We start from the raw sequence: 26,950 nt of genomic DNA, 5'->3' as shown, positions 1-26,950 counted from the left end.
TTGAAGTATGGATCTCCATTCATGAGATCCATACTAAAGAGGACAACTTCTAGTTACACCACCTCCTATAACCACTACTGTAACATATTAAAAAGTTAAATAAAAGGTTTGTATCTCAGAATACTCTTTGAAGATAATTGTGAGAGAACAGATACACTTGAGTGACTTAATTCACTCTAGATCAGCTTACTGAGAAAACTGCCATGCATTATGTTCAGATATACAATGTAAGGTAACAACTGAGATAGATTTGTAACAGTCAAGATTTTTGGCATTGCAGATGATGTGCTGAGCATACTTCAATAACTTTGGCACTGATTGCCACACGCGTGTGAAAGCACCCGCACGCACCTTTTACCAAGGTGTGTTTGTCCGTGGGAGAAGAGCGAGCAAGCACTCGAAGCTTTGGCCAGATCTTGTCAATCCGCTCTTGCTCAATCTGCAGGGCGGGGGAAACAAAAAAAAAACACCAGTAAAACTGTTAGCACACTGCAAAACGTATTTGTGTCCGTGTACCAGAGGATTCATTTCACTGCTCAGATCTGCAGCTTCTCTTCAAAAGTGCAGGAAAATTACAACAGCCACCAATGCTGCAAGCAAAGGCAAGGTCCAAAAAGGCAATTTTCTACTACAAAGCTCAGCTCTTGGCTAACGCAGGTAAATTTTGCCACAGTATCTAATCAGTCTTTCTTATCATCTTTACAGGTAATTTCACTCAGAATCATGACTCTAGATACAGGATAGCAGAGTTTCTCAAAGCTGATCAAACATGTTTACAAGTAGAAGTCTGTTGTTCTACCTTCTATATGAATCCAAGTTTTTCACTTCATTCTGGCACCAACAGTGGCAGAATTTTCTCTGTACCCCAACAGCAACAAGGACAAATCCACCTCATAAACTAATGTTCCCAGGGTTCCATCAACCAGTGCAAGAAGTAAACGACTGTGCCCATTTAATAATGATGACTCAAAGAGACAGCATAGAGTTTATTTTTTTAAAACTGACTTCAACAGCCCGTGTGTTAGCTCCATGTTTTCTGAAGAGTTAAAAATCTTCTGAAGAATAGATTAAGTTATGCAAATCATTAGAGTGGCTATAGCATTAGATAAAGAAATGAAGGGAGCTGGTTCTCAGCAGAGTTTGCATTTCTGAGACTGACTTTCAAACTGCTCTTGAGTTCCTTCTCTCTGCTAACAAACCTGCTTGGTTTGATTTCTTGTGGACTGGTGCTACGGTTCTAAAAACTGCTGAATTAGGCTGGCATTAAACTGATAGTGGTTCTGCACCATGAAAAGCAAAGACTGCATCTTACTGGGATCTAGGATGGCAAAAGGCTAGTGGTAGAAAGAAGTAGCAATATCTCTGATAGGAGTGACACAGTACAGGAGACATAACATTTCAGTGGTCTCACTTTGTTAATAATATATTCCTAATATGTATGGACTTAACATATGAATTACCTCTCCCTTCTCATTTCGGATCCTTCTGTTAAACTCCTTCCCTTCAAGGCAGAGAAAGTCTTCTCCTGGATGAATGATTCCGCATTTTATGGCAATGGCACGTGCTGTGTTGATGTTGTCTCCAGTGACCATGCGGACTGTAATTCCGGCTCGCTGGCACTTTCTTATGGCTTCTGGGACCTAACAAAGGAAAGAGAACAGGAAAGAATTTCTAGATAAGAGACAAAACGTAAGTCAGCTGTTACAAATCAGAATATTCTGAGGCTAAGAGATTCATGAGGCAAAAAGAGAAATCATACATGTAATGTGTGGAACACCACAGCCACCTGACGATTACTGAATTGAGGTTGCACCACAAGCAAGACAGATCTTGTATCAGGAATCACAAAATCTGTTTTTTCATCAGTTGTCTAAAGCTTCTCCTGACTTGAATGAGTGCTCTGCAGTCTTTTTGACCTTCAGCATCCAGGTACAGCATGCTGAACCTAACATGCTCCACATGCATGTAAATATGAACTGAGAATAGTTATATTTTGTACAGAAAATTATCTCACGTTTGTACCAAACTTTCCTTTCAATAACATTGTCCAAAAAGTTACTGCAATTTAGCACTACTACACCAATTCATGTATATCAGCAGGTGGAATTACTAAATATACATGTTAAAAATTTAATGAATAATTTAGATATTTCAAAAGTGTAAAAATGAAGCACGATTTCAAGCTATGCTCCTCTCTGCACGAGATCAACTTTTCCCACTGCACAGTTTACATCAATGAGAGAGAATTCAGTGCACAACAAGGTCCGTGAGATTACTGTAGAAGCTATATACTGACTTGGCATCATATACAGTAGGGTTTTTTTTTAAAAAAAGATTTTTTATACTCAAAATATAGGAGAGCTAGAAAATTGATTCCTAATAATTAAATAAAGTTTTTAATTTGGCTACTTGGGAATATGAAGTCAGTGCCTATAGAAAGGTTACATATCTATAAGCTTGTTTTCAGAAACAGAAAAAATTTGATTCCCTTAAACTATGTCATAATTAAAAATAATTTAATTATGTCATAATTAAGATATAGAAATACCTAACAAAGGGTATCAAAATGGGTATGACTGGCTACAATAACAAAGCCTTGCTATATTCTACTGCCAGTTCAGTGCAGCTTGCTGATCATCATCTCTAAAACAAATAACAAAACAAAGTGTACTGTAGAACTCAATGCCAATTAAAGTGGCTTAATCTCATCCATTAGTACAGAAAATATCTAAAAGAGGAGCCACTGCCTACAACATCACCCTGTTAATTTTGTGCATTTCCAGACATTTTAATTTCCTCTATAGCAGCGAGTATGTGACACTGCTGAGGGCAGAACATTGCCTTTTACATGACAGCCACGGCTGTGATCCAGTGTGGCAAATGCTGGGCTTCTAATGATTTCATGGGGCCAGAAAGGCTCCGCATCTCAGGCTGCACGTCAGACTGAAATTATCCACCCTTAAACCATACTGCAGATAATTATTCTCATCAGTGAACACAATTTCACACCATGCTTCTGCATCTTTATTAAACACGGTTGTGAAGCTTCTCTTTTCCAAAATGCCTCACCAAACTAACACCTAATTGAGGATCAGGCCCGTAGTTCTCCCAAGACAAGGAAGAACATCACTCCTCCTCAGACCACGTCCACAGAATGGGCGGTTTGCAGAATGACTTTGTCAATACAGATTACAGAACAATGAGAAAAATGAAGAGACAGAGGTTTATCTTCCAGATTTCTCTTCTCTACTAACTGAGAATATTCTTCCCACAAGTTGTACCCTGGAAACACTGAGCCTGAAGCCTTTTAACATTATGAAATAGACTTCTACAGGGGACATACAATCAGATTAAAGATATTACTTAAGCAAATGACTCCTGATTTACCCAGTTTCCACATTAATAATTCTGTCTGTATCCCATTTGCCAATTTGGAATGCCCTTAACATCCACTTTACTGCAGTGACCCTCATGCATAGGTTATGGCAGATTTAGATGACTATCTGTAAAACCAGCACAGTGTATGAACCATGAAGGAGAAAAATAAATTACAGAGCAAACAGGGAAAAAAAGTTCTATTCACATAAAGTGCTAGTCCTATTAAACAAGGTCATGGGAGGACAACCTAGTTTCAAATACATCTCACATACAACTAAAGAAATAATTCTATTTTCCTCTTCTCTTATTTTTTGGACAGCTGGTGGGTGGTATCTGATTTAATACTGTGTACAGTAATTACAGTTAAAATATTGTTAATATTTTTTTATTGCTGTAAGGCAGTGGAGGCAGATATTTTCCATCAGTTTTGCAGAGCTTAAGTACACATTTTTAAATCTTCTGGTTTTATTTTCTCTCTGCAAAGTAAACCTCTTAATGCATGCATGCACGCATAAATTATCCAATGCAGGAATATCTATCAGAATCAGGTGACAATTAAAAAAGTGACATTTGGAAGTGATTTATGTTCTTCTCCCAGAAATAACAGATTGTAGGCGTGCATTGGCAAATCAGTATAAGCCAGTACAGACTCATTAAAATCAATCCAGAAAGACTGTTAAAAATCAACAGAGAAATCTCTGCGGGAGCAAGACATCATTCTATTTGTTTTCTTCTTGTATATTTATAAGAAAAAAAAAAAAACAAAACAAAAAAAAAAACACATAAAACCAAAACTAAAACCAAAAACCACCCACACAAAGATAAATATCAAGAAGCTACTTCAGTAATAACGAATAAGCTGATGTCTGAATTAACCCAGGAATTATGCAAAAGCCATGGGTGTCCAGTGGTTATGCTCCAGATAAAGGGGGGCAGTTGCTGGATATCATTGTTGAATAATTCATCCAAATTGTTCTCTTTAATGGACAGAAGGAAATGCAAAGTGCAATAAAAAAAGCAGCCAACATCATCAGATCAGCTGGAGCACTCTGCATGGGTTATCTCCCACAGTCACCTTTGGGAAAAGGGAAAAACTGAGCCTTCCCAGGAAAAATGAGAAGGGAATTTAAGGAAAACTAAAGGCTGCCAAGATGGTGATATTGGATTGTTTCCTTGCATTTACCTCATTTATCATTTCTGTCAGAATAAGTTCTGATATCCATGAATACTGAGAATATTAATAAAACAGTAGCTGTAATAATATTTCTAACTTTCATGTCCTTTTTGTCCCTACAGAGAGCACTTTGAAAATTCATAACCTGCAGAAGTGACTATAATAAGGGGGCCTAATTCTGGCAAAGTAGCAAGATTCCTTACAACAGTTCAACATCTTACTCTTGGCATCTACAATGGCGATTTTACCACTTTAATATACGTATATAATAATATTCCCACAAAGTCAGATATTCCATACATAGGCATTTTTTCTGAAATTTATGGGTTTGTTCTGGCTTGGGGTTTTTTAGTTCATTTATTTTTCTTAACCTACTGCTACTTTTTTTACCCAATGTGTAGAGTAGTAAGAATTTAAACATTGTTTTAAATGTTCTCATGATGTTACTGCCACTTCAAAACAGTCAAAAGGGACAGGGAGGATTTAAACAAAAAAAAAGAAAAAAAAAAAAAAAGGCAGAAAGGAAAGTTCCAAAAAACAACTGTACAACATGGTAAAATTCAGGAACTCTAAACATTTTGTTGAGTCTTGCAATGAAGTAAGAAGTGTTACTATGTATTCTGGTTCTAAACTACAAGAAATTCAACACATTATTCAAATATCTGTCTAGAAATAAAATATTTTCCTGCCTTCATCTTCTTTGATCCTTTACACAGAAGTCAGACTTGGCCTCTTCATTTTTAGGAACACTTCTCATTTTTACCTCAAGCTCCTAAGAATTTATTCCCTACAAGATGGGAGTAGTTCTCTTATAAAACACACTCATAATAATGACATGAAAGGATAGTTTGCAGCTATTTTCCATAATAACTGCAAATCCCACTGTTACCCATTCCCTCAGTCTGCCATACCACACATAACCTGACTTAAAGCTACATTCTAATAACACATAACATTAATCAGCTTTGGAGGAAAAGTGGAAGGACTCATCATTCTAGTGCTCAATGGCACTTAGAAATTTTCTGAGATCATACATATACATACACATACATACGTATGAATTAGAGCATTATAGGATCCTTGCAGACAGAATATTTTAAGAACATTTCCAAACATTTTTTAAGACTTGCGATGTCAGGTGTAGGGGCAGATGGATTAGCAGCAAGAGATCATCTGATGACAGAACAAGTGACTGCTGTTTATCTGATGATTGTGGAGATAAGGAGTTTATCATACAGGTTTTGCCTAAGCAAGATCTACTTTATATTATAACCTTCTTGATACTGAAAAAAAAACAAGTCCAATATCACGCAACATGCGTTATGCATTTGCTACCTGTAGTTGTAATTATATCATACTAATTTCCAAAGTAATAATAGTCAGAAGTATGTAAAACCCTGCTTTATATCTTGGGGAAATAAACCAGATTAATTTATACTTTTGATGATTTAGTAAAAAAAAAAAAAAAAAAATTCCTAATATGTATTGCATTGCCATCAATTCTCAGTGGATCAAATACAAAGCTTTAGATGTGATTAAAAAAAGATGCAGCAAAAATGTAAAATGATACAGAAGAAAATGTTACATGAGCCAGAAGAATAAAAAAGACAAAGAGTGGTACCCAGTACTAATTTTCTCAGTTTGAGTTGAAATTTTAGTCATGGTATTTACAAGCCATTTATGTATCATATCCATGCAAACTTCAGCCTCCCTATGGCAAAACTTTTCCTTGTCCAAATACATGAAGAAAAGTTCTCCTGAGTAACCACCAGGTACAATCTTAAGACAATTGGTAAAGTGGCAATTGTTAGAGTAAAACACGGAAGTCCAGTACTGTGTGCAATTTCTGTGCAAAGTGAGCCCACTGGAGTGCAATTGCAACCACTGCACGTCTTTACTCTGCTTTCAGAGCTGCAGATCACCACATTACTTAAAGGAAGATTCTTTAATATCTGGGAGCCTAAAAAGCTTCTGCTGATCCTCCTGTATCCTACTACTTGAGAGAAGGTTAAGTCATTTCAACCCTGTAGTTCAAAAAGCCCTAGTTTGTTTCATTTAAATACTGGTTGATTAATAGTTTATTTTTATCAGATTATTTCTCAAGTAATGTTTCTTTCTAAAGCTCACTTCCATCTCAGCAGAGCTAACTAAAAAAATAAAGATAAAAACTGCAATCAACCTGTAGCTCAGTTTATGTTCAGCACTCTGAGAAATGCTTTATAGCGTAGGAACTGGATATACCTCTGGCCTTACTGGGTCTTCAATGCCAACAACACAAATGCAAGTCAGGTCAGATAATATGTCGTTCTCATTGTCCCAGTCAGGCTCTGGGCTGCTGTTGAAGTCTCGGAAAGCAACACAGATGGTTCTCAGTCCATCACAGGCCATAGGTTCAATCACTTTCTTCACCATTTCGTCTCGGTCACGTGGTCTGAAGATCCGAGGTTCACCAGCTGCATTAAGGATCCTGGAACATCTTTTTTATTTGAAGGGGATTAAAAAAAGTTTGAATGTATATTTGTATGACTGCTGAAAAGCATAAAACTATAAAGTTCTTCGTATAAATTTGTATCACTCAACACTTTCCATCTTTTAATGGCAAGCTTTAAATTTCTAGTGCAAATTTCTAGATTAAACAAGAAGATTCACTACAGAAATACCAGAGAGAATTTGGTTTTAATTTATAACAGAGACACCAAAAGCCCTTCATACATTTTTTTCCTCAATACCCATGTAATTAGTGAGCTGACAACTTAAAATGAAATTGAAAAATCCTTATTTTCCAAATGGGTTGAAAGTAAAGAATCCATTTCTAAACTTTCATTTCTAAATTACTGACTGCAGACCCAACTCTTGGCTAGCCAATGGAAAAAAAAAAAAAAAAAAAATTTTTTTGCAAGAGTGAGCACTTAAAAAAAAAAAAAAAAATTAGAAAACAAGAAGAGCTTATACTACTGAAACATGTCATAATTCTGTTGTAAGTAGCAAATACCAAATACAGAAATTCCACCTAGGTCTTACTAGTGTCAGGAAGTTTTGCATTTTGGAAAAACATGGCAACTAATCCACTGAACTTACTTCTTCAGAACAATTTCAGAAGCTCCTTTGCTGTACATTCGGAAACTACCATCTGGCATTTTAATGACGGTACTCATCGACTTTCTCACGGAGTTGAATGTGTAAACTTTATACAGCTTCTCCTCCGGGATGAGGTTCCGGACAGGCTCATAATCCTGCTTCAAATCCAGGACAAATCCCAAGAGGCCACACTCGGTCTTATTGCCCACCTGGCGAGGCAGGCCACCCTCTTTTTCTGGTGGCTGAAGAGGAGAAAAGATGAGATAAGAATTTCTCTAATGACAACAGCACACAATGCCTTGTGAACAATTAATAACAAAGTTCCAGTGCACACTGAAACTCTAAATGTGCAGTCATGTGTCTCCCAATTTTTAAAAGCTAGCAAAAAATCCATAGAGCCAGAACAGATTTCAGGCAGATATTCTCACAATGAGAAAAATGTCCCTAGACAAATAGCTGCATTTGGTCTCTTGTATTTCTTTTCTTTCCTTTTCAAGCAGCTATTGGCAGTTGAATAGCTTGTGATGGTTAGGCAATCCCTCATGAAAAATAAAATAACTTTAAGCTCCACAAGAATTCAGTTGCATTTGTCACAAACAGGGGATTTCCTCTTCTCACTTGCTTAGAACGATATTGTTTTGCTGATTTTCATGGTTGTAATGGTAAGTGGTGAGTTAAAGAAAGATTTTTTTTTTCTGCCAGACATCTTTTATATAACAATAAATCTGCATCTAATCATAACATCAGACGTCAGCGAAAAAGCTATTTCCACCAATCTATGAAATAATAGTTCTACATCTAAAAGTAGCTGATTCTAGAATTGCTGTACTTCAGTCTGCTGCTTCAGACAAGAAATACTTTACACATTAGAAAAAAAGCAGAAGGCTAAACATTTTGCAACTCCTGACAATTCTCAGTCCTAGGGAGAGGAGGGTGTTACTTTCTCAATCAAAATGTAAACAAAAAAAAAGACACACTCCACAATTCCACTAAACTACAATTACAGGAACCAAAAGAGGTCCTTCCACAACTTTAATTTGCATTGAAAGCAGACTTCGATTTGACTCAAGACACAACTGTGAATCATCATTTTCAATGGGACTTAAGCTTTTGCCTCACATTTTGCAGAATTAGGACTGCAGGACTATAGTCAGAATCTGTGTTTAATTTCACTACAGACTTCAAAATCCAGTCTGCTTCAGAAATGGGATTCCGGCGAAGTTGCTAACCAGTAATCCTACTTTGATTTGAATTCTTGCAACAAGTATAGCCATAAAAATAGAAATATGTATTAGTAAGTATTCCAGATAACCACCAGTTGCAGCTGGCTTAAAAAAATGAAGGTTAGATATATAATAGTAGACGGGTATAGAACTGAAACAAGAAAACAAACACAGATTTTTCCATAAAAATCATCTTTCCATCACCAGAAAAATAAATATCTGGTGAGAGATTAATGTCACTTCTTTGTCAGAGAGATGCATCTATGGTGAGCAATACATAACAACCAAAAAAATCTGCCTCAAAGAGATTTATCCTTCCAAAAAGAATTGCAACATCTTTCTTCTGTATGAACTGTAATTTTTAATGAGTTTTATGCGGCACATTTATGTTGCTATGACATTTAGTGTCACTCTGGGGTCAGTGTAAAACACTGACACTCAGCAAAAATGATAATATGATATATTAATTTTATTATATGCTATAGCAACTTGCTCTGCTCTAATCCCATTAAGCTGTGATGTAACTTCCCTCTGGATTCTCAAATTCACTTAAGAATCCCTAATTTAAAACCCCAGTGCGTGTAGTTATATGTATCTGGAAGGTTTGTTCAGTGGATCTGAAGACCTCAGAAGCAAAAAAAATACCCGTGAGAATAGTTGTGTTTAAATAAGTAAGGTTCATTTTCATGACATTGTAGGCATACAGCTCCTGAAACATGCTAAGAATTACAGGTCTCTCAAAGAAATGAAGTAATCAGCTTCACTGCCTGGGTAGTGATGTTAGGAAAGACTGATTTCTCTGTGTATATACCATATCAAACTCTCTCCATTTTAGATCTAAAATCTCATTTCTGCTTTGGTTCTCTCCACCACTGAAGTCAGTTGATCTTGGCTTAAATGTGAATGTGACCAAGCAGCTAGCAAACACACATCGGAAATCCATAAATGACAAAAATTCCTCTGCATCAAGGACATACAATCCTAGACCACAGCTAATTTATATACATGATTTCATCATGCCTTGATGTGAATGGACATCAAGAAAATAAAAGCCTAGCCACGTTTGACAATATATAAACCTAAACATTAGAGTCCTTCGAATATTATTTTTATTTCAATGAAAAGTAGATCACTCTCGCCTCTTCTTACTGTGGCCTAAAAATAGATTTCTTTTAGTGAACATCTTTAGAATGCAAATACGCAAGCAAGGGGAAAAAAAAACCCTGAAAGGAAAATGAACAGACATGTCAGAAGGGTTTCAAAATCTAACAAGTGGCCACCTCCCTATAGAGCAGCTGCTGTCTTCATACTCTTTGTGCACTACATTATAACAAAGCATATGGTGGTGAGAGCTGGCAAGTAGCACTTCCTTTCCTGCACTGCTTCAGCTCAAAATCTATATGCCAAAACCAGTCTCCTTGCAGATTGTTCTTGACAATCTGCATGCAGAAGCTGATGGCTTTTAAAATTTCCTACTGTGCTGCACCTAAATTTATTTCTTCCTGAAATCTGCAGTTTATGGCACATGGAAAACAATGGAAAGGACAACCCAGAGGGGTTACTTGTGAGTAATTAACTAGGAACAACTTCACTGACTCCTTGGAGAATGAAAACTCTTTGACAACATAAAAAGAGAAAGTTTTTGAATTGTGGTTCACAAATAGGAGGTTACACCTTTTAAATATTGTTCCTCAAGAGCTCAGTGAAAGATCTTTTGCTAGTCACAAGACAGTTACATACTGTACAAGCTCCAGCTACATACTGTACAAGCTCCTACTGGGAAGACTGATCCAATATCTTCCTTCAATGCTGACTTTCCACAGAGCCTTATAAAACGTCTCCAAAAGTTTCCTGCAAGTCTTTATATTATTTATGTAATAATACTATTCCAATTGTAAGTAAATGCTTGCATGTAAACTAAACTGTAGGCATGTTACAAAAAATAGTTCTTACGGCTATCAGATCAAAATAGGATTCTAGGTCAAAGTCCACCTGTATTATTAAGCCTTAAAAACGCCAACCCAAAAGCTACTACTGACCTAATACTGAATTTAGATTACAAAAGGAATTTTTCGAATTATCTCACTGAAAAATAATTGACTAATAAAATGGGTTCAAAAGGAAGAAAGACAAAACTGGGGGCATAATTTCAACTGATAAAATTAGATTAGGAAATTATAATGCTTCCATTTTTATCATAATACTTACTAAACCTCATTTTACTCATATCCCCTTTGGATGTGAAAAGAGAGGACCTGGAAAGAAGATCCAAGAAGTCTTTTCAAACTAAAAATGTTAGTCAGGATTTCATGTATCATCTGAAGTGTTTGTTAATTTTCTCTTATTCTCCTGTGTTTGACAGATTAAACTACTCCTTTAGAATAATTATAATTGTGAATGTACAAGTTTTATTAAGATAAAAAAATTATCTTCACTACAATATTATGTCCATATCAAATGTTCCATTTTCAACTCCATTCATAATAGGCACACCAACAGAAGAAAATATATTTTAAAAACTAATTTGTGAAAAATGCCTACTGTGTACTTTATTTACTCAAAAAATGAGAAAATGGATCAGGATGTGCAAGAATTTTCTCTCTGTATTTAAGCCTTATACATGTAAAATTTAAAATAAGCAGGAAGGATGAATGCTGTTTGCACCATGGGACATTTCCACTTTTTAATTCCTAATGCTATAAATATGAGAACTATTAAAAATCTATAGTACTATCAAATTCAGAGATATTCCCTCCTTACATGTCAATGGTTTAATGGAGGACATCTAAAGCAAGATTAAAACATACTGAATTTATCATCAAATGTATCAGCTTTTCATAGATACAGGTTTCTTCAGCTGACTTCAAGCTAAACCAGGACAGATTAAGCAATGGCTGTTTATCTTGGAAAAAAGTTAATAATGAAAGGAGTGAGTTCTTTTTACCCAAGGATTAAGAACCTAAAACTTTGCTTAACTAAATCAGGTTTCCAATCACAAAATGGGAAGCAGTTTCAAAGGATTCCCTTAGTGAATTTTTTTTTTTTTTTACAGTTTCACTTACTGTATTGAAATCTTACTTAATAATTCTACCTGACTCTTCCCAAACAATACTGTGGAACTGTTCCTTACTTTTATTGACCTTCTGCCCACATTATACTTTCAAGACTATCTCAGTACAAAGCACACTTTCTGGGCAGACCACAGCTAGCACAGTTATTTATACACATGACCAGGATAATACTAATTAACCAAACTCCAAACATTTTTTTTGAATTTTTGAAAAATCTTTTTGTAGATAAAAACAAAGAAAACCAAACCAGCACCCTAAAGATAATTTCAATGCATATAAACTGGCATCAGCTCCATACTGCATTCACTTTCATAAGGTCTTTATTTTGGAATAAAAGTTAGTCTCTATATCTTGTGCAGATTCTTATCCCTGCTACCCTTGAGGACACATCAAGAATAATATTATTGACTTCACTGAAGAGGAAGAGCACAATTTGTCCTCAGACTGTTTGGAATTTTATATATTTTTTTCATGCTAATGGTTACTAAGTTGCCTCTGTCTTATACAGAGCACAGAATGCAATGTGCTTTCTGATAACATACATACTATTTTACAAATCAGAACTATCACTGCAAGGTGCAATGCTGTTGAAATTCAGTTAAATTAAAATCAAAAGCCAGTTTGAAATGGGGTCAGCATAAGGGATTAAAAAAAAAATCCAGTTAACAACTTGGAGCCGGTTGCATAATCATTTTGGCATCAGAAGAAACAGACTGTGTTAACATTACATTCCATTCTGATCTCACTCACTGTATTTAAAGCTCAACATTTAAACGTTTAAAGGTTTGATGTTTTTTTTTTATTCTTATGCACACCACTGAGTAGACTAACATAAGTGTTCCCTTTCACTTATATCATGCCTGTTCATCAGAAAGTAAAATTTATCTCCTTTTTGCCGTCAGAGGAATAAAAATTTTATTTGCTCAACTGATACAGATCTCTTCCTTCACCTGAAGTTCAAGCACAGCATTTCAGTTCCAAAGCACCAGAAGTCTGTATCGCTCCAGGATGGTGAGCTTCAAAATTCCTGACTCTGATCAGTTTGCTCCATAATGCACCATTTTTGGTGTCCAATGATTACACGCTCATCATTTCAAAGCCCTACAATACATGTATCTGGTATATGGCGCTAAACTAGACAACAAAAAAATGTTTGAGAACCCTGCTGCACATGCTCTGGTAACTAAAGATGGCCAGATTTTCTAAACATACTATGACTTGTGTTGCATGCAGTACATAATGGTGTCACATAGTTGCCGCACAACAGCCAGAAAAATACTGCAGGATGGCATGTAATACGTTTTGAGGAATGCTAATACAGCTCATCTAAAATAAAATAGCTATGGGCTTAAATAAGAAATTTGATGGTAGAGTTTCTGACAGAGAGGAGACTCATGGGAAAAAAGAAGACACTCACCTCTATTGGTGGCACACATTTTGTGCTCAGGGACTATCAACAGCATTTTTTGTAGGAAAAAGAATCAGGCAAGAGGAATCAAGAAGGTTATGAGAGAAATTCTCCCTTTATTACCAAGCCTCTCCTTGTTTGAAAACTTCCTACGTGACTTACAGACTTAAACTTTCCCATACAGGCAGGAGGACATGGACTGTTTGAATTCAAAACCAGTGGGAGTAACAGGATTAAGAGAGTAAAAAAATGGGTTTACACAGATGTGTGTGGGTAATCAAGTACGTCAGCAGTATTCCTCAATACAAAACAGGGCTCAAACATAGGAGAATGTGGAGGGGGAATAATAAATGGATCACATAAATAAATAACTGTAATTTCACCAGTGCTGCCCTGTATTGATGTGTGTGCCATATTTTTATTCTGAAAAGACTGGAAAAGAGGATACAACAGCTAATTCCTTTCAGTTCCCGTTATCCACAAACCCCCAATACCCACAGAAGATCCATTTCTTAGGAAAATGTGCACCAAGTAAGTCACCTCAAGTTCTCACTCTTTACCCAAGGCACCAGCAGCCACCATCTTCAGCCTACCAAAATCAGGGCAATTTATTCTAAATCCTGACTGACAGGCACTGATTTGTTAAGCCAGACTGAAACTAATTCCAGATCTAAACAACCTAAAATGAAAGCACCTGAAACACGTTTCAGCAGTCCCGAGAGATAGGAAATGTGAAGACCAAATCCAGAAATGTAAACACCAACATTGTTTAATAATCACATTATACATGTGTCTGTTGCTATTTAATACCAGTGGCTAGAGCAAGGCTGCCTCCTCACTGAGTAGCAACAGTGTTGCTACATTAGACAGTTTTAGCATCTTTTAATGTCATTTAACACTGTTATCAACTAATAACATAATTTTAAAATTTTAAGCAGTTTAAAAGACGTCTCTACCGTTCACCAGGCATGTGCTGCACCCTTCAGCTGACATGAAGGAGGCTCCTCAGATGAGTGACAGCAGTGTCATTTGGCACAGCACAGGCCCTATCTTGTTATTTAACAGCCATTCAGCTATCAGAGCTGCTCAAACTTCCTAGGAAATTTGAAACAGGAGTTTTTGACTCATTACTGTATAGGGTATTAGAAACAATATATTTGTATAGTAGCCAGGAGGTACAACTGGCATAATTAGATCTACCACAAGAGTTGGAGGATATTCAAATCCAGGCTTCCTGCATCAGAGGTAATTAATTATTTAATTTTTAGAAGGATAATGATTTAATATTTTTCTCTATTATCTGAAGACAGATCTGAAAATGTTACAACAATCTATTTAATTAATGTACTGCTGTGGTACCCATGTAATTCTCACTGCGAGTGACTGAGATAGGTACCAGCTTAGATTTCAGCATCTCTTGTTGCCTCAAATAATCACAAGGCAATAATCACATAAGAGGGGCCAGCTGTAATTATGTAATGTATCAGTGTGACATTTCCTATCAACACGGCAAAGTTAAGAGAGCAGCTGTGATGTGGCTCAGTGGCTATGGACCTGAGCTTGTTTCAGCTCACATAACAAGAACAAGGAAAAAATGACACTATCCATAAATTCCCCCAAGACTGATTATGAAAGAAGATGAAATCATGCATGAAGAACAGACTGAAAGGCTGGTGTGACAGTCTCTACTTGCTCTCTCATTGACTCTTACCTATTTTTACATTCAAGGAGAGCTAATACTTTGTCCTTAATTTTAATAACAAACAATTAAATTACCCTTTCAGTCTGAAGGAAAATTTACCTCTGATTCGTTTGAACAAAAAAAAAAAAAAAGACAAGGCAAAAAAATACACTACCACAAACATGAAACTTGTTTCTTCTTCTCACTAGTTAAAGGTAGAAGACGGATATGTCAGTCCTATGCAAATTTTTCACAGCATTACAGAGTTGTTGAGGCTGGCAGGCACCAGCTTCCCTCTTTTGGGAGACCATCTAAGCCCAGTGCACTGCTGAAGCAGGTTCATCTAGAGCAGGTTGCTCAGGTCCCACTGGGTTCTGAATATCTCCAGGGAGAGAGACTCCACAGCCTCTCTATATAACCTGTGCCAGTGGCTGACCACCCTCACTGTAAACCATCCCACTTCCATGGAGTCTTCTATGCTCTTTTGCTCTCAACGACTTTTGGCCTTTCACTGGGCACCACTATGACTCTTTCAATTTACCTCTGTGTCCCCTTTTCTAGTCCATTCTTCATCAGTTTTTCAATTCACTCAAGAACAGAGGATGCAAATTAAAAATAAAAAATATTTATATTCCGTGCATAAATTTTCAGATGTGCAAATATTTGAAAAAAGCAATTTGTACCATTCATGAGAATATTAATCCTAGATATAAAGGGCTTGCTAGAACCAATTAGAATAAAAATTTCTATTTCCTTTATCTTCATAATCAGAGAAAAAGTGGGATAGCTACAGGAGAATCAATATTTGAGGTAGTTAAAAAAGCTCAGTTTAACTACATTTAACTATGTAATTAATTTAATTTGATCCAAGCAAGGATTTCTGATTTAAAATTATGGAAACATTAACTGAGAGCTTTTAAAAGTTATTAATACCTTTTCATAAAGTCCTGCACGTGTAACTGAACAATACTTATTCTAAGGAACGAAACATTGACATATATGTTATATTGATACATTACAGTTCATTAGTGACCCTATAATCAAAAGATGTGCCACATCAATCAATCCTCTTCATCTCTCGATCAATTTTGGTACTCCAATTTGAACTTCACCCTTTTGCAATAAATAATCTACATTTCAAGATTAAAATAATTAAAACAGAAAGTTGGATGTCTTTTAATTCAAAAAACATTTTTAAAAAATCTCTCATTTCCAAATGACAACAACTCATGGCTGAATTTAAGCAGAGGTACATTAATAAACAACACTGCAGTGCAAAAATGAACTCTGCCTTGTTATGACACTTCTGATTAATCACAGCTATGATGAGGATACTTCAGCCTCAGTGTTTCCAGATGAGATTAAACTGAATTTTACAGACACAGATTTTTCTCCACATTTTCCCCAGAAGATTCTTGGTATATTTATTATACTACAAGATGTTATTAATCTGTTTGTAGGGACTTTCCTATTGCTGCTGTTCAAAAACATTTGTATGTTCCCTTAAAAGATACTATTTAATGACAACTTGGCTCTCAAATTTTGAAAAGTATTCCATTCCCAGATCTGGGACTCAAAAATCTCCACTCTCGTCCTTTTGTACAGTCACATTCACAGGGAACTGGCAATTGTTAGATCTCTACTAAGTGCCATTCCAGCTTTGTTTAAACGCAGCAAGAACTGTTGACAAGTAACCTATATAATCAAAATAATAAGACACAGTAATTGTTTTAAACTTACTTTAATTAACAACCAATTTACTTTAAATATAGTCTAAGCATAAGGTTTCGGTTCAAGTCAGCTATAAACAAAGAAGCAAGAGCATGTTTCTCCCCTATTCCCAATGTCATTAGAACACAGACCAGAGTGACAAATGGGCCATTTCTAAACCAAACTGATTAAAATTAAGAACAGAGTAATTGATTTTATAAATTTCTGGTAATTTGTTCCATTTATTTGGCAAATGCGCGCCATATTTTCAGGAACAACAAAACAGCTGAACATTTTTCTTCAAATGCAGATGAGAAATTGCACTTAATTGCAGAATTGTAATTGGCAGCTCCACAATGAGAACCCAAACATCTGCTACCTTGTTTTAGACCTATTAAACTGAGCTTTTACTGCATGCTGATATTAGACTGCCTTCATGGGTGTTGCAGACACAGAAAACAGAAACAGGAGACAAACTGCATAATGTTGAGCTGATCAGGTACTGAAAAGTCCATTTCAAGGCAATGTCTGCAGTATAAAAAGTGTATTTCCAAATTATAACCAATACTATGGATTTGCATGGAGTTTGCCAACATTAAAAGCATTATTGCAAGTATTTTAGGGCTGAAACCTCATCTTTTAGATTTGAGGAAAGAGAAATACATTTTCTTTTGTTATAGCAGTGATCTAACTGGCAATTGTACATTTGGAAAACATCCTCTGAGGCACTCTAGTACATGCTTTGGTAATCTATCAACAGTTTTCTCCCCAGGATCTCAAGACTCTCTCACCAATGTGGCCTATAAAACACTTGTTCAATGTTTCTGAACATGTCATCTAACTCCAGTTACATAATATTCCTCACTTTCAATTAAGTAGCTACCTCTCAGTCAAAATTTATCACATTTGTTTAAAAAAAAGCCTCAAGCAGTAGTGTGAAGTGCATCTCACATGTGGTTTCTACTAGCCATTGTCCATGAATTTTGGCCACACAGCTGTGAAACACACCATCCATTCCATGTTATCTAAATACACCAACTTTCATTTTAATTTGCATTATCTTCCCCATGCTTTTTACTAATTAGAACAGGAAATCCTATAGTGCATTGTAGACATTAAATCATCATTTTAGGATAATAAATTGGAAGAAAAATAACCAACAACCCCCCCCCCCCCGTACATCCCCCCAAAAATGAGTGCCACTATCTGGAAAAAAATGTACTGTGATATCAACCACATTGTACAAGAATATAATCATCCCATGAAATAACAGGAAATGCATAGCCTTTATATACACACATCCAAAACCTGAATTTTCAGAAAAGAAATAGTATTTACAGGGACCTGATCTGTGCTTTCACTTGCACAAAACTTATCAAGACTTTGGATTTTCTACTGAATATACCTCAGAAAGGAAAACTAGATTTCTAGCAAGAGCAAACCAAAGCAAAAATTACTCTTAATACGCACTGCCTTTCTGGTTGCAGCACAATTACAATTTGTACAGTTTAAGGAGCCAAATTTGGTAAGTGCAAAGCACATCTAGCCACATGAAACATAAAAGGAATTTTTTTTCACTTGGCTTAAGCTAGTGATTATAGCCCATCATAATTACAGATCTTCTCTGTCAATAGTACTCATTTCCAGCATAAGAAAAAGGGTTCTTCAAGCGTCCGTTTCTAAATGAGCCTAAAAACACTAACAGCAGTCATTTCACTTACTATAAAAAATGTACTCCTCTTTAAATCTATACTAGCAAGTATCAGCTAAAATTATTTTTAAATTGGTTTTGGTTAGCTAGGCTTTTTTTTGGGAGGCAAATGCATGAGTTCAACTGTACATAATATGTTATAGCAATGCTTATCTAATATTTTCTCAGAGGGATTTTTTTGCATGATTGGTGACGTAATGTTTGAGATGCATTATAAATTCAGGCCTCTGGCCAGTCCCTCTCCTTGTCAGGATACTAAGAATGATGGCTTTGCTGGGCAGAATAGCAGACTGTAAGACTGCAGCCAATTTTTATCTGATTATTCATTCAGAAGGAAACGGGACAGGGATGATGGAGAGGTTGAACATCCTGTCCTCCTTTACAGGAAAATTCTCCCAGAAAATCTTGTCTCTTGCTTCTTCCAGATATAAAGCCCTTAGCAAACCAGCCTTGAGCACTGTCAACCTTTCTTTGAAGTGAAGTGTAAGGTAACTTAATTCTCTGCTCATGTGAGTAAGAGGAAACCACGGAAAAATAACAATAGCATAAGAAATACAGAGTGGAACTTTTTAACATGCTCAGTACTTTCATTCAGTATGATGAACAATGAGCTACATCTACTGCCCAACACTCATTCATAATTCCAGATAGATGAGGTGGCCCTGTGTCTCCATAAGGACTTGCCAGTAGCCAGGCATACTCTTGCTGTGTGTTTGCACTTATACACTTGAGACATGTTTGTAGTAGTACTTACTAAAGTTATCCTAAGCCTTTAAAACTGCCTTCTAGATACTTAATTTTTTTCCATGGGAGGTGTCTGCCAAAAGAAGTCTGTCATTTCTTCAGTGCTGCTAAGGAAGAGTATGGATTTGACTCTGTTAGACCCTTCCTTTGAAAACTTTGTTTCCACTGCTAGACTCCAGCTGGGAAAAGGATTTTATGTAACGGATGCCTTCTGCCTATCAAAGTCATCTGCCCCTGAGAAACGAGATCCATCGAAGTTATATGCCTTTGAGAAGTCAGAGCCCCTTGCAGTTAGCTGAGAATCCGGGGTTACAGTTCCTCAGAACCCCATCCACTCTAGAATTTTTCCAGCTATCTGGCACCATCTCCAAAAGCACAAAGGCCATCATTTTTGGACACCTTCCCACACTCATTTGTAAATAACACAGAAATATGATTTACTAGAATCCAGAGGAACCAAGAGCTTCACATACATTCCAGAAGAGAAAATTGAAGCTTGAAAGAAAAATTAGTAGAGGGGGTTACCTGCAGAAGAAAGTAGGAATGGGAATTGAAAATTTCCTGTATATTTAATACCAACTTTGTAGGACTCACTATATCTCAATAGAAAAGAAAAAATAATATTTTTCTTATATTAACAGAAATATAATAGATCTTATTAAGTGCAATGTCCTTCACAGAGAATAGCAACTTTATTGCTGATTAGTCGTATTTCAGGCATTGCACCAGTTGAGGTCTTTTTCAGTTGGCTGGTTTGGTCCCTCCCTCCCCACTCCCCCCCAAGTAATAAATCATATTGCAGTTCAAACTCACTAAAATGTATATATTTATGTATACATCTACATATATCCGAAAAAACATTGTCACATTTCCTTAGGAGGTGATTCATCCACTGCATTGTTTTCTAATAAGCCTGTTGGTGTATTTCTGTGCATAAAACCACTAACATTTTCTATAAAGCTGGTAGCAAATTATCACATTTTAAATTATTATCTTCCTGTTCCTGATGATAGAGAACACAAAGAAAACCCACATTAAAACAGATATGCCTGAAGTAAGTGGTTTACACCCACTCATGTAAAAACAAAAGCTCCCATCAGGAAAACACACTCCCTGGTAATATCCCCTACAAAGTGTTACCACTACATTCTAACCTGCATAGCACTCAGCCCCAAAGTGTGATTCTTTACTTCACCAGTGTATCGTAAGCATGAAAAGTCGTACATATTAAAATTATTCATTGTGCCAATATATTTTACTGAAAAAAAAAAAAAATTGCTCCTAAAAATGATACGACAACAATAAACAATATTTATATGTCTAGATGAAAACACTTTGGAATACCTTGCAGGAAGCATTGACTTTTAAAGCCTGCATTCATCAACAGGCATATTTAGAAATAGGTGGCAGTTATTCCTTTAAGTGAATCATCTTGTGCTAGTACAAGATCAGTGGAAAAGAACATGAATGTAAGATAAATAACATTTTTTTTTTTTTAAATCCTATGCAAGATAATAGGATATGCAAGTTAAAAATCTAATTTACTCATTTTCATACAAGGAAGCAGAAGGGGAAAAAAAAAAGCTAATGTGGTAAATGATATTATGGTAACAAAAAGCTTCCAAGTGACTGTCATGCCTGTTTATAATTTTGCAGTGATTTTTCATTCCAACAGGAATAAATGGAATCTGCAGCTACCAAACTGTGGAGGCAAAGTGGCCAGCATGAAGGAGGTTTTTACTACCTTGTTTTCTGTCACATGAAGAAAGGATATCAAGATTTATAATTTAACCTAATCATAAACTTTTTGCTAGTATGGGTATAATTTGTCGTGCTACATTCTGCAGTGCAGGACTGTTTTATTTACCCATCTTCTCCTCCTGTGTTCGTTTGTTGCTGAAGGAGGATGGTGACCCATTTTTTGGCAGAAAAGAAGGCTGGGAACTAAGGAAAATTGCTGTCAGGAGCTGCAGTCTTCCTGTTGCCCAGTTCATGTGCAATTCCAGTTTACTGAATAACGAGCACTTCAGTGAACCAACTCTGAGCGTGTTCATCTTATCCCCTCTACCCATAGCATTTCTGCCAGACCGGGGGAAACCTGCACAAACTAATGAAAATACTCAACCTTCCAGAGGGTTTAACAATGTCAACAGCAGATTTACAGGACAGCCTTGCTCTGATCTCTGCTCCCTAATCCTGCTTTGCTTAGGTAAATCCATCCCAAAGCCAACTGCCAAGAAGCTTTCTGGGCCACTGATTCCATCCTACCCCTCACAACTCTGAAAAAAAAGGAGAATTTATTTCAGAAAAAAACTTTTTAGCAGCAAGGCAAGACCTTGCAGCATGACAGCAGAAAGAGCATGGCTGGGGTAACAACAAGTCTGATGCTTTACACATTCAAGAAGTCTTTTCTAAACATAGTTATTTCAATTATTAACTCAGTAGCTAATTTAGTAAGAGAAGCTATATTTGTACGTCTTACTATATAAAACTTCCATGGCAAGGGATGTGTGAAGATCACTACTCTCTGCTAATCACCACTCCTAGAAGCAGAGACAATTAACTACATGATCTATTATCTCTAATGGTTATAATTTACACAGAAAATAATACGCACGCTATAGGTTGCTTTTTCCTGCCTAGCTTATTCAGAGAAAATGCTTACCAAGGACTTTATGAAACAGTTTTAAAGCAAATATTGTTGGGGATTTTTTTGGTGTTGATTGTCTTAGCTATATATAGAAAGATACTTTGGCCTGCATTGTCCGATCTCATCTAGAATGTACATCTACATTATACAGTTGTATAACACTGGGAACAAAACATGGAAAATGAGATAAAGATATAGATTTAACTTGTAATGGTAACAATTTTGTCCATGAAGTAAAAATTCTTACAAAATATACAGGTTGCTAGGAATCCATTCAATCAAATTTCAATCAAATCAAATATTTTTCAAATTTTAAATGGCTCACATGCACCATTTAGTTGGAGATTCAGTCATACACTTCAAAAACAGGAACATGTACAATTTTCACAAATTTTCATTACTAATGTGCTGAAAGCAGCCAATGAAAGACTTACAGCACTATCTTCAAGCTGCTGGACTCCTAAGACAGCCTTACTGACCTAAATGCAGCCCTACTGAGCTGGAAGATGCCACTCTGAAAATTTTGCATTGATTTTCTGCACGATTTTCTGCAAAGCAGATCTTCCTCTGTGTTTCTCCTCAGATGGTACATGCAGTAACTTATTGTACCCCTAAGATTGCAGAACACAAACTGTAAAACCTGGAGCAGAGTTCCATAAGTTCATATAAACCCACTTGTTCTTTTTCGCAGTGAAAAGTTTAATACTTTGAATTTCTACACCAGTTCAATCTCCCAGCTGAGGATTCTCCTCTCAGTACCTTTTTCTGTGACATTTTCTGAATGGCTTTGAGCACACCAGAACTACAGGATTTTGCCATTCCAAATGTATTCTGCAGTGACAGTGCAGGAAGATGATTCAAGCCTGTTCCTCCTTCCTCTTGCCTCCCTCATCCAAAGCCAGATGACACAGACAACAAGCCAGTCCGGTGACACTATATAGGCTAAGTTGCAAAAATTCATCCCAGATATGTTTCTCCAGTATTTCCAGTATTATTATGTAAGGATAAAACCTTCCATAGATCTATCGTGACACAAAATAGCTGTTAAATAGAAGTCCTCCTCCTTCCCCTCCACATCCTTCCCAACCTTAAAACACAAATAAATGAAAATTTTACACATTATCTAAAGGTAGAATTTATTTTTGAGTATTTCCCGAGGAAAGAAAGCAGAGAAAAATACACCACATTAGAAAGAATAGCCTCTGCTCACATTGCTGCCAAAACTCACTCCAACCCTTCAATACCAAAATCATTGTGCAAACCTCTCTAAGGGCAGGGGGGTGGAACTAGATGATCTTCAAGGTCCTTTCCAACCCAACCCATTCTATGACTCTATGACTCTAAAATGTGGTGCAGTAAAACAGGGAAAGCCGCACAGTCGTAGAGGAGGAGCACACTGTGAAGAACGTGTGCAAACGCTGCTGCTGCCAAGGTAAATTCATCTTTCCTCCTTACATTCCAGTTTCACCTTTTCCCTCCTCAGTGTGCCCCAGTGCAACATTCTGTTTTGTTCTTACTGCTTCTTCCACTGTCTCTTCTTCCTCCAAGCTGACCTGCTTTCTCATAGGCAGGTCAACCTTGACTGCCACCTTGACTCTCTGATAAATTCTCTCTTTCACAGACTCCAAGTTAACAACTGGAGCTGCCAGTTATATTTGCAGCTTCACGTTAATGCTAGGGAACTACAGGAGGAATGAAAAAAAATATTAGGCCAGGCCATTTACTTGGCTTGTCATTTAATATTATTATAAAGGAAAGCTTTCCTCAACTCATCCTTATTCATTCTTTCCACTTCTGACCTCATTTTCCGTATGTGTGTTTTTGTTGGTTTTTTTTTTTTAAGTATCTGTTTTAACTAAGAACATTATTAGCAGCAATGGGTGGACTTCTCTGGATAAAACGAGACGACCTGAACCTTCACACACAGGAAAAACAAATGGTAATTTTCTCTGTATTTTAACACATAAAACTAAGAGCTTGAGAACAGATGTTAAGAAAACCCACCTGAGAATAAAAATATCTTTCCAATTTCAAATACCAAAAATAACTAAAGATGCAATTTGGAGAATACAAGCTACTTTCCCACAGTTCTCCCCCAAATAAAGAAGAGAATTCTAAAGGCATCCAACAGAAGTTTCATTTAGCATGACTGCCCTTGGCAGACAGCTACAATAAAGCACAGACTCTCTTGCTGTTGCCTCAGGAAATATTAATTCTTATGATTTTCTGATGATAGGTATGGTAGAATCTGATCTGCTGGGTTTTCAGCTTTGTGTAAAAATGAAATAATCTTGCCTAAAGAGCGAGGGTCTCATTCTTCCATTCTGTTCTGAAAACATGACTTCATATAAACACAGACACATAAATAGATGTGTTTAGACAGATAAAAAAGTCTGTACTACATCAGACAATAGAGAGCTGCAAACGACCACTGTTAATGACAGTTAAGATATTTCAATCCTCTTTTCCATCATTGATCATTTTATACATTGGCATAGGGAAATTAAAAGGCCATAAACCAACCAATTGCTTCTCAGGTTTTCGAATGATTCAGTAGAAAATTTCCAAATATCCATATTCCCAAAACAACCTTAAATGTGTTTTCAAAAAGGTTTTACTATATTGGAAGTGATGAAATCATGAAAGGTAAAAGGAAATGACAGCAAATTTCTGTTGGCTGAATAATGTGTGTGCATATATATGCTATTCTCGAGACGATGTTTTTCCTCCAAGTGAAAAAATAGACATCAATTCAAATATTTGATAAACAAAAACCAGTCTTTAAATATGATTTTTAAAAAAATCTGTAAGAAAGAAGTGGATTTTGTACTTGGCATACCTTTTTCAAGACTGTTCCTGACAGGAACATTGTGTCTCCCCACAACCCAGATTATTGGACTTCTTTTGGATGCAAATATATCCCTCACAAATAAAAAGAACCCTTCAACTGGCTACTACATCCATGTTCCAGATACCCACAGTGGATTTTCATTTATTCCTGCAAAGCAGCTGCTTTAGCTGTACCGAAAAATCTTCATTTCCATTACTTTTACCATTTCACTGTTGTAGACCAAAATTTCTTCTTATGGTCTTCATATATTATGGGTTAGCTATTTGCTCTGCCAGTCTCCCTCCATCCCTTCTCTCTAAGAAAGTATGAAGTGCATTCATTCCAGTATTCTGTATCAGATAATGAGTCAAAAGAACTATTTATTTGTAAAAATAAAATTCTGTGCCAATATCTCTTGAACTCTTTTCGGTATAAAGAAGTTAGAAATTTTCTTCCATTTATTAAAATAAGACCAGTCATGACATATCCAGGAAAAAACTAATTGCACAAAGCAAGAAGGCGAATGAAGCCCCTCCTTCCTCTTCTAGCAAATCCTTATGGCTGTGTCTATGCTGCAGCTCCATCCCACTGCCACGTACCACATGCCTCTGCAGCCAGCCTGTGTCCTCAGCAGCATTCTCCCATGGAGGGTCACCATCACTCTATCCCACAAAAACTCCTCCAGTGAAGCTCGTGGAGAACCCCTGATCCTCCCTGCTGAGGTTATTCGGGGGTCTCAAAGCCATCCCTACAGCCTCATGAGCAGAGTTCTGTCTCAGCAGATACTGAAGACCCTCAACTAGGGCCGTGGGAGGAATGTGGTTGGAACGTGGGTGCTGGCAGCAACCTTAGGAACTTCACTATTTTCTTAAACAGATATTTGTTGTCACATGCAGGTGTTCTGCCATACAGGAAACAGGAAACATTGCTTTCTCTGTTCTGTCTACATTCCTTTTTTTTTTTTTTCCCCTTCATTTGTCCCTTTTGGCTGTATCTAATAGAGGCCTTTTTGCTCCAAAAGTTTTATGAGATCACATCCATTACTTGATTAACATTTACTAACATATAGACTAACACAGGTTTCCTCCATTTCCTAAGCTGGCAGAAGCTTTGGAACACAGCGCATGTTTTGCACTATTTTTTGTGACATCTCTCTTTTTTCCTTCAAGATCCTCACCCACTCCCTGAATTGTGCCACATACTGTGTGAACGCCACCAACGATACTCCAGATCATCAGAACTGAAAACAGCCCTCCCAACGCAAATCCAGATATTCACCTAGTAGGGCATAAGTAGTTTTTTCACTCCCTAGGCACCTATCAAGTACCAAATGAAATGCCTGTGTTAGATCCTAACAATAAGGGGTTCAACTGGGTCTTTTCCACTGGTGCTGAAAATCACTCAGCTAAATACTAATTGTGATCTCTTCTTAATAAGAGCACATTACACCCATCCAGCAAGCGTGTCATCTGTGCCCTCATGACAGTTTCCAGGACATTAGAAAAAGAAATACTTTTCTAATTAAAACAGAACATGCAAGCAAGAGCTCAATAGAAGAGGCTCAAATCACTGCCTTTGGTATTTGGAGTCTCTGTTTCATTATTGCTCCATGATACTCAAGATCAATGTATTTCTGCTCCGAGTGCAACCAAAGTGTCCCCAAAATGCAAATTTTGTTTTCAGAGAAAGAAATGCTTTGCAATATAAATGAAAAAAGGTATGAAGTCTGATTTTTATTTCTGGGTGTAAAAGCTATCTAAACCATGAATACTGGAAAAGAAAGGTTTTCTGGAGAACAGCTTCACATGAACAGCATAAAAGCAGCATTAAAGTTGCTCTGAAGCTAATGGAATGCAAAAATCAGTTCACTCAGTAACTTAATCCTTGGAAGGCATTAAAAAGAACTATATTTAATGATGCCATTGTTCAGTTGGAATAATTTGTGTTTAATTTCTCAGGGAAATTCAAGTCTTTTCCCAAGCAGTGATATTATTTTCTTTTTGTATTTTTATCAATGGTTCAATTGCCCCTTAATCAAAAGACAATGCAAGAGGGAATATTTCTCATTCAGCTGAGCATCTCAACTAGTTTTATGGTCCCATATGTGATCACCCTGAACAGAAGTTCATACAAAGCACAATTTACAACATACACATAACTAGATAACTGAAAATAGACTATGTAAAATTCAATCTTAGCGACACAACACACGTGCCCTTTGGGCTTGGGCTGATATTCAGAATTTGATTAAATATGCTCTAAGAATGAGTGCACTAGTATGCATTCAGTATT

General features: G+C 36.5%; 1 protein-coding gene across 4 annotated transcripts in view; it reads right to left on the bottom strand.

Moving 5' to 3' along the window:
• LOC103768531 (plasma membrane calcium-transporting ATPase 2) overlaps window positions 1-26,950 on the bottom strand; it is a 170,999-nt gene that overhangs the window by 41,265 nt on the left and 102,784 nt on the right. For all 4 annotated transcript variants that reach the window (XM_008935672.1, XM_008935674.1, XM_008935675.1 and 1 more), the window contains 4 exons: window positions 7,631-7,872; window positions 6,794-7,028; window positions 1,461-1,640; window positions 352-439 (listed from right to left, as the gene is read on the bottom strand). In XM_008935672.1, coding sequence (XP_008933920.1) covers window positions 352-439; window positions 1,461-1,640; window positions 6,794-7,028; window positions 7,631-7,872 — 745 coding nt within the window. The remainder of the gene's footprint in view (window positions 1-351; window positions 440-1,460; window positions 1,641-6,793; window positions 7,029-7,630; window positions 7,873-26,950) is intronic.

Source organism: Merops nubicus, unplaced genomic scaffold (assembly GCF_000691845.1).
Source record: "Merops nubicus isolate BGI_N331 unplaced genomic scaffold, ASM69184v1 scaffold19642, whole genome shotgun sequence".
Lineage (NCBI taxonomy): Eukaryota > Metazoa > Chordata > Aves > Coraciiformes > Meropidae > Merops > Merops nubicus.
The sequence above is the reverse complement of the archived record's forward strand: the minus strand, read 5'-3'. Positions and strand labels throughout refer to the sequence as shown.